This window comes from Chenopodium quinoa, unplaced genomic scaffold (assembly GCF_001683475.1).
Source record: "Chenopodium quinoa cultivar QQ74 unplaced genomic scaffold, ASM168347v1, whole genome shotgun sequence".
Lineage (NCBI taxonomy): Eukaryota > Viridiplantae > Streptophyta > Magnoliopsida > Caryophyllales > Amaranthaceae > Chenopodium > Chenopodium quinoa.
In genome coordinates this window covers 658,837-667,464 of record NW_018744662.1, presented here as the reverse complement: position 1 = coordinate 667,464, position 8,628 = coordinate 658,837, and the positions used below count along the sequence as shown (strand labels likewise).

At 33.4% G+C, this 8,628-nt stretch overlaps 1 protein-coding gene across 1 annotated transcript; it reads right to left on the bottom strand.

Moving 5' to 3' along the window:
• Window positions 1-2,276: 2,276 nt before the first annotated feature.
• Window positions 2,277-7,613, bottom strand: LOC110701896 (zinc finger CCCH domain-containing protein 18-like). The gene is made up of 8 exons (XM_021879501.1): window positions 6,190-7,613; window positions 4,741-5,747; window positions 4,475-4,642; window positions 4,199-4,378; window positions 3,427-3,500; window positions 3,182-3,352; window positions 2,963-3,071; window positions 2,277-2,807 (listed from the first exon to the last, which is right to left on the bottom strand). Exons 2-8 carry the CDS (start codon window positions 5,727-5,729, stop codon window positions 2,747-2,749), a joined length of 1,752 nt encoding a protein of 583 aa, XP_021735193.1. The 5' UTR covers window positions 5,730-5,747; window positions 6,190-7,613; the 3' UTR covers window positions 2,277-2,746.
• Between the last annotated feature and the right edge of the window lie 1,015 nt (window positions 7,614-8,628).

Genomic DNA, 8,628 nt, shown 5'->3' with positions numbered 1-8,628 from the left:
ATAAGCATATTAGTTATTGCTTTGCTGCAAACTGAACAGTGGCCAACAACTCCTAAATTCTTGGGTTAATTGGGTCCCTACTTTCCTATCTTTGGGCACTTTGGGCTTACACGTGGGCTTTTAATGAACCTAAGTGCTCCTTATTTGTCTAGTTTTTGTCAATTGTTCATTCATTTTCATTTCATCAACTCACGCATATTTGATGACTAATGTATGTAGTCTCTTTTTGGTGCATTTCAAATTTTTTGGTGCATTTGTGAATCAACTTAAGAGCATGTTTTAACTTTTAATTGATGGTTTTTCTTTTCTTTTTTTTTTTTTTTGTTACAGTTTGATAATTTTGTAAGATCAAATATACTCCAAATGTTTAATAAATTATGTGCATAAAGCTTATTATATGGCTATGAGGGTGACATCATCATACCATATTGATATCGGTCCATGTTTAGCTTGACAAAAGTATAAAAAAATCAACAAAGATTAATGATTTTGAATATCAAAATATTTCTTTAAAGAAGAATAACTTTTATAACTTCTACGGAGTAGTTTTTAGGACTGTTTTCAAATGATTACAGTAAAATTGTGGCTATTATATTAAATTTAAGTACAGCAGTTCATGTTTATTGACTAATGTAAAATGTTGATGGAGTTAAACCTTTTCTTTTATTTTTGAAAAATGATAAAAAAAAAAAAAAAAAAAAAATCATACCACGTTCTTTGTGTTTTTATAGGTATTTTTTTTTTCTTTCCTCTACTCAATAGTCAGTCAATATTGTTCTTGTCAATCTAATCCTAAAGAATTTTCCATAGCCTCTCTTGTGAAATTAAGAACTAAACAACATCAACAATCAACTTCATTAAAAATTATAGGAAAAATACTTTAATACATTAAACTAATCATGAATTTATCCTTTCTTAAAATAAAAAAAATAAAAAAATAAAAAAAAAAAACATATTTGAGAGTCGAAATAGAAGAAAATATGACAAAACTAAAACTTACTGAATCAGTTCCAATATATCATGCAAGAATTTCGATCTGATTTTAACTCCCAAGAGAGGAGTTGTAAAATTCTTTTGGATTGGATTGAAGCGAACGATATTGAATAGCGGGAAAGGAAAAAACTACTCTGTAAACACTGAAAAAACGTGGTATGATTTTTAAATTTTTTGACCAATGTTTTTCAAAAATGAAAGTAAAAGTCAACTCCATCACCAATACATTAATCAATAAAAATAACCGGCTGTGGTTAGATTTAATACCATAGCCAGCTGTGGTTAGATTTAATACCATAGTCACAATTTTATTGTAGCCACTAAAATGATTTTCTATTGGCAAACTCTGACAGATTAGCCTTTCAACTTGATAAATACTTTAAAATTCTTAAACATGTGTTTAAAATATAATGGCTAACCAACTATTGTAGTCGGGTAAAATCCTTAAACATGTGTTTAAAATATAATGGCTAACCAACTATTGTAATCGGGTAAAATCCTTAAACATGTAAGAATTAATTCTGCACTAAACATTTTTTTTAAAAATAACATTCAAGGCTTCAAGCTTATTAGGGACCACTTTTATCTTCATGAAGTCCACACAATTCCGTAAAATAAAATAAGAATCAATTAATCCTATTTCCACTTGATAATAAAGTAATTAGTACTGTACATCAACAACATTAGCCGATCAAAATTATGAAACAAATCTCTTATTTCATCTATTGATGATAAGATAACAATGCCAACTGCATGTGAGTTTGATGCAATTATCCCCTAGATAACAATAATTAACACTAATTACATGCTCTAATTGCGCTTTGAGAGGGGGTCCACAGGATATTCTACGTAGTATATCTTACTGAAATAGTAAGATAAATTCAAAATATGTGGTCCGTTGATAAATTTCCACAGTTGTACTGTCAAATTGATTGCATTTTATTTAAAATGCTCTTTATCAATTTTTGAACTGTATTCTTTAAGAAGCCAGAGACAATATCAGGAGTTTAGTTAAAAAAAAAAACTAAGATTGTGCTAATAAGATAATCAGTTCATGGTCGGTCCCTAGTTCTCAACAAACTTGTCCCGAGTAGACAGATAATAAGTTCAAATAAAAAATGTTAAGTTTACTGTTTACATACAAGTTTTGCTACCGTAATTTATTAAGTTTAAATAAGTTCAGATAATATAATTTAAAAAGGTACACTAGAATGGCCGATTGATTGAGAAATTCAAAGTTGCATTGGTATGGTAGAATGACATGAGCAATAGATAATGGTAAGTAACACATGTATGATGTATCTATAATAGTAAGATGGTAGCAGGCAACCATATAACATAATATTTGTATACTAAAGAAACTTGCTTCATATTTCATTCAACAAGATAATGATTCTACATGAAGAAATGTTCTAAGCAATTAAACTCTGTAATGTAACCTCTCAATTTATATGATGTATGACAATTTCTGTATGAATCTACTCTGTAGTACTCCCTTCCACGAGTAACGAAATCCATGTATCAGTTAGTAATTAGCATGTATTGCACCACTTAAAATTGTGATGAATTTCTCTGGGGAGCAAGCCACTCAATTGGCGCTAAGTCTTGAAAAAAAAAATAGAAACTTACCGACCTATTATTTATCCACACTTCTAACAAACAAACCTTGTAATTGTATGATCAAGTCTTGCCATTTATGCTTCTAAGTATTTGCAACACCTGATCTTCTATATGCCTTACTTCTATCTTCCTGTTATGTATCGTAAACTGTTGAAGTTGCAAACGGGTTATCTGGGAGGTTAAGCACCTGGTTGCTGCATGGAGTCCAAACATAACACCAATTATAACGCGAACCACACATTTAGCAATTGTGAGTGTAATTATTTAACATGCTTAGTGCAAATATGTCCTGTTGTACAAAAATATTGATATAGGAGTTAACAGTTGAGTGCAGTGCATTAGTTTGTACCTTTCTCCGCTGTCATAATTAGTGTTCACATTCCTGAAGTTGTCCTCACTGGAAAAGCCAATGTTCAGATCGTTTAACCTGGAACTAAACTGCTCCAAAGTTGGAAACTCTGCATTTTCAGCATCAACTACTCAGTCCGATGATAATGGCAACAACAAAATATGCACTGACCCGAAACAGTTGATGGCTAAGATAGATTTGGTAAGAGTATGTATAAACCTTGAGCAAGCTTCAACTCATCAATAGAGTTGGCAAAGTATTGGAGTCGCGCTGATGGTTCAGGCAGTAATTGTGATTCAGAAAAGCAAGGCTTCTCCTGTTCAAGTGCCTCCTTGTGTTCATTCATGAATTGCTGCCTCATTAACCTTAGATAATCACTGGCTCTTGCCACTGCCAAATAGAGAAACAAATGTCAGAACAAACTGAGGCAGTTACGCGATTATTCTTAATGACATTGTACTCACAAGATTGGAATTCAAGGTCCCCATCACAAAGATGTGAGTCGTGCATAGAGCACTGTAGCTTCTCTGCATGATTCCTACAAATTTGGAGAATAAGACAGACAAACATTTGAAAAATATATATGACGAATATAAATCAAAATATCCTAACAGCACAGATTTATCTAATTGTCTAAACGGTAGTGACTATAAGGAGTAAGACTGTAAGAGCGCGTACATCTAAATCACACCAAACTTCAAATCGACGCGATTAATATTAGGATGTCATAACTTTTTCTTAATCAGATTTCCACTAGGAAGCCCTATGTGGAAGCGGGAGAAAGTAACCCTTCTATGTAAGTAGTACATATATGTCAAACTCAATTAGTGCAGAACAAATGAAAACTTACAAAAAGTCATCCTTAAATATCAATTTCAAAATGGAAAATCAACAATTTTTGTGTCAATCAATGCCAGCTGAGCCCTGAGATATTTTTTGATGATAAAGTATAAAGCTTTTGCTTATATGGTTGTATCTTATGAGCAAAATTATGTTATTGACATTGACAGATGAGTATGATTGATCACTTAATTATCGCGTCATTAGAGATATATATAAGAGCTAAATCAATTAATAGTACGTCCATACATAATAATAGACAACACTTTTCAAGGATTTTTAATCAATGATTCAATAGGTTTAGATGACTTACAAGAATAATGTGGTCTATTATTAGGGACAGAAACTGTCATAGATCAAAGCAAAGTACCAATGAAGAACACTAAAGCACACTACCTGTCAACAAGCCTTGACTTTTCCCTGTATGGTTTCACAAGAACGCGAGCACCACAAACAAAATGTGGGTTCCCCTTGGCCAAGATTTTCCGAACTGTTTCTGGATAAACAAAGGTAACAAATCCAAACATCCTTCTCTCTTGACTTGGAATCCTAACATCCTGGACAGGGCCGTAGGTGCTGCAGCACATAATACAGTAACACGAAATAAATCAGTTTTCAAGAATTTCCAACCATGAATAGCAATTTCTAATGTAAACTTTAACAATCTCTTACTTGAAGTAGTTGGACACATCAATCTCAGAGAATGCACTTTCTGCAGGAAAAGTGAGATAAATTTGTCTAGACCCCGGAACAATACCACCATTCTCACTTCGATCACTAGCATACTCCGAGTATTTTGGAGCATCTTCAGCCAAGATCACTGAATGCTGTCCATGAGGCCTAGAGAACATAATAAACCTCACTAATCAATCAGGAGAACAGGAAAAACAGGAGAAATATATATATCACTTAGACCAGAACATAATATTAAACCTTACCGGTCAATGAGACATATGCTGTTTCTCAACCGAGCAAGGAGCCTAGTAAGGCTGTAGCCAGCCTTACCGTGTCTCTGGCTCTCGGTAAGATAACCTTCAGCCTGAAGAGTCCTGCCAAATTTGTCATAATACAGCATTGGCAATGTGGCAATTGAAATGGGGCTTCCATTTCTTGATCTCAGAAGTTCAATCAGATCCAATTCAAGTTTCTCAAGTGAACCTACTGGGAACATACTATGATCATCAATCCCATTCCCATTCCCATTCCCATTCCCAAACCTGACATCGTTTGATCCGAGACCCAACAACTCAGAAAAACTTTCAAGGGTCATTGGATTACTATGATAGAACCTACAGTTGTTACCATGCTTGCAGATCCCCTTGCTGAAGTAATGACAGACTTTTGGGGGGAATTCAATCAAACTCCGCGACCTTCTTGAGACTCTGTCAGTAGCAAATCCACTAAAACCAGGCTGATCAGGGTAACTATAATTGCTGTGCAACTCTGAATCAAATGAGTTACTCAGCTTTAAGTAATCATCCTTGAATTTCAAGGACCGCGGAACCTGTTCTTCAAGACCATTGGCCTCCTGAACATTCCAAGAAGCACTCAATGGCATGTTTGAGTTTGAGTAAGTCCGAAAATCAGGAAAACCCTGATATGGATTGCTATACTGAATGGGGTTATTAAGTTGAGAAGACACTGAAGCAAACGACATTTGCTGCTGCTGCTGCTGCTGCTGTAGCAACTGTTGCAGTTGCTGCTGCTGCCACTGCAGCAGTTGGTTAGACAAAGACAAACTAAGAGTATGTTTTACTTTGTTCGCCACATCTCTAATTACATTATCAGGGCTAAACGCGAGGCGAATCATATCCTGATCACCAAAGTCTTGTAACAACAAGTATCCTACAATCTTTGAGGCATGCTCAGGCTCTACCTCCTGAATTCGACTCGACACAATTTGCATTGAATTCGACAAATCCATCATATAATTGAACTCACAATTCTGCCATTTTAAGAATGCAAATGTGGGTAATTAGCCCTATAACAAACAGTAAGCATAAATCATCTAAAAAAACCATCTAAAACTTTATACAAAATAAAGTATCAAGAAATGAAGTATAAGAAAAATTAGGATCTTAATCTACATGCTTAAATTAACCAATCAAAAAAAAAATGAAAAGTAACACATTTTATATAAATTACATTCGTGTCAATTTTGACATGTTTTTAACCAAATTTCTTTAAAATTACATCCTAAAAATGCAAAAACACACGGAGTAGACAATTCAAATTATATTATTATTATAAAAAAAAATACCAGACTAAACAATAAAAAATGCAAAACCATAAAAAAACCCAAACTTCAACAAAATCAATTTAAAAATTGAAAAAAATTATAACATAAAACTATAAAATGTGATGAATAAAAGGCATGGAGTACTTACAATACAAATAAGCCGAAAATGTAACCCTTGTTTGATTTTATATTAATCTTCTCAACTCCAAAAAAAAAAAGTTGAAGAGGCAACTCAATCACAACCCTCAATTTCAAACATCCTGCATATTCTTACTCGTACTGAATTGATTTTGTCTATAATTAGCGTCTACACATTAAATCCTTAACAAAAACCCATAATGATAATTACAGTAATAATTTCACACATAATTTTCTAAAGAATTTTATTTTAAAAACATTATACTCGTAGAATAAGTTTGGAAGGGTACAAGTCAGCAAATTTTGTGATTTTGATGGTATGTTTGGATTTATTTTATTATTTTTTTAATCAAAAAATAATAATAAAATTAACTACTTTGCTGATTACATGGAATTAGATCAATGTGTAGATTAAGATTCCTTATAATTAGGAGATATAGTTAAAAATAAAATCACAGTCTATATCTTTAATAACTAGGTCAGACTTCGTGTTAAAAAAGATTTTTTGATTTTATTTTTTTTATTTGAAACAAAATTTTAAAAATTACTCTGTATATTTACTACTGTAATATTAATAATACGGAGTACATAATACAATACAGGGTATTATTAATACTCTGTAATATTAATACTCCGTGTAATATAATACTATACGGGTTGTAGCTAAGGACTTGCTTACAATATTAAATAATCCTGAGCTATTAGCTTGACCATTGGAGCTAGAAAATGCAATTAGCTTGGCTAAGCAAATTAGTTTTGTCAAACTTTGTCAAGCTAATTTGCTTGGAGAAAAACTTATCAAAAAAATATAAAATAGAATTAATAAAATAAAATATAAAAAGTTAATAAAAGATGGGAAATTCATTTAGATTGTGAGCTAATAGCTAGTCATTAGAGTTCAAAGTAGCTACAATAACAATTAGCTTAAAAGCTTATGTGGCTTGTCAAGCTAGTTGTCAAATTAGCTTGCCATTAGAGCAACTTCAATGGCAAGCTAATTATCATTGTAGCTACTTTTTGCTCTAATGGCTAGCTATTAGCTTAGTAATAGTTGTGGATAGAAAATAAATAGAAAGAGCTTAATTGGTGCAATGAGCATTTTCATTTTGGAAAGTTTAATTCCCCAGCAAATTAGCTTTGCCTTGCTTTGCCAAACTAATTGAGTTTCTAGCTCCAATGGTCAAGCTAATAGATAGGGAATTATTGTAATTGCAAGCAAGTCCTTAACCATTAGAGTTGCTCTTAATTGACAAACATTACAATGACGAATCAAAAATGATGAAAGCCAAATATTAATCATCTTTCTCTCCAGATACAATAAAATTAAATTAATCGAGATATTAATAATCCATTATTTACAGAGAAAATAAATACTCCCTCCGTTTTTAAATACTTGCTCAATTTCTCCAAAAGCAGAGTTTTTGGAAAAATTGGAGAAAGTAATAAAATATGGAGGTAGTGGAGTAAGTAGAAGAAAAAATATTATAAAAAGTAAAAGTAATGAAGAGAATTAGAGGAGAGAGAATATGAAATTAATTAAATATGATTTATGTTGGGTTCACTAGATGAGAGAAATTAATTAAATATTGTAAAAGCGTTTCAAATAAGGAAATGAAGCAACTACTATCTCCGTTAAATGTTTTCTGCAACTTTGGGAGGGTTTGCGATTCACAAAGCAAAATTTGATAATGATGATTAATGTATTTTAGGGGTATGTAATTAAGGTGGAGAGAGAATATCTGAATATTTAATTAACCACCTACTACCACCCCAAGACCAGCCAACACCACCCAGTGCCACCACCAAGACCAGCCAACAATCCAACACCGCCTTCACCAACACACCACCGCGGCACCGCCTACACCAACACCACCGCCGCCTTCAACGCCAGATTCACCACCACCACTACCACCCCACGATACCACCACGATACCCCACCATTTTAGATCTGATGGATTCCACCACCACCACCATTCTCACGAAACCACCACAAAACCACCACCAGCCCCACGAAACCCCCAAGAAACCACCACCACTACCAACCCTCATGAAAACCACCACCACTACCAACCCCCACGAAACCACCACCACTACCAACCCCACGAAACCCACCTATACAAAACCCACGCCACCAGCCCAACAAAACCCAAGAACCACCTCGACGATACCCACCCCCGCGAAAAACAACACCCATCACGAATTCAACAAACCCCCATCACGTATTCAATTTCTTGAAAAACAAAACCCATCACTAATTCAACTAACTCCCACGAAATCATCACCACCAATTCAACAAACCCAAGAATTCAATTTCTTAAAAGTTGAAGAAAGAGAAAGAAGATCTCAAATCCATGAAACTCACTTTAAATTTTTGAAAGTAGAAGAGATAGAAAGAAGATCTAAAAAAAGATGAAGAGAGATAATGATATTGAAAGAGGAGAGAGAAAAT

Bases quoted from the DNA above. Each gene is read 5' to 3' on its own strand.
- LOC110701896 (XM_021879501.1), bottom strand. From the start codon at position 5,729: ATGATGGATTTGTCGAATTCAATGCAAATTGTGTCGAGTCGAATTCAG. The intron at 3,353-3,426 runs GTGAGTACAATG...TCTATTTGGCAG, and splicing joins GGACCTTGAATTCCAATCTT to TGGCAAGAGCCAGTGATTAT. The intron at 3,072-3,181 runs GTTTATACATAC...CTGAAAATGCAG, and splicing joins TGAGTTGAAGCTTGCTCAAG to AGTTTCCAACTTTGGAGCAG.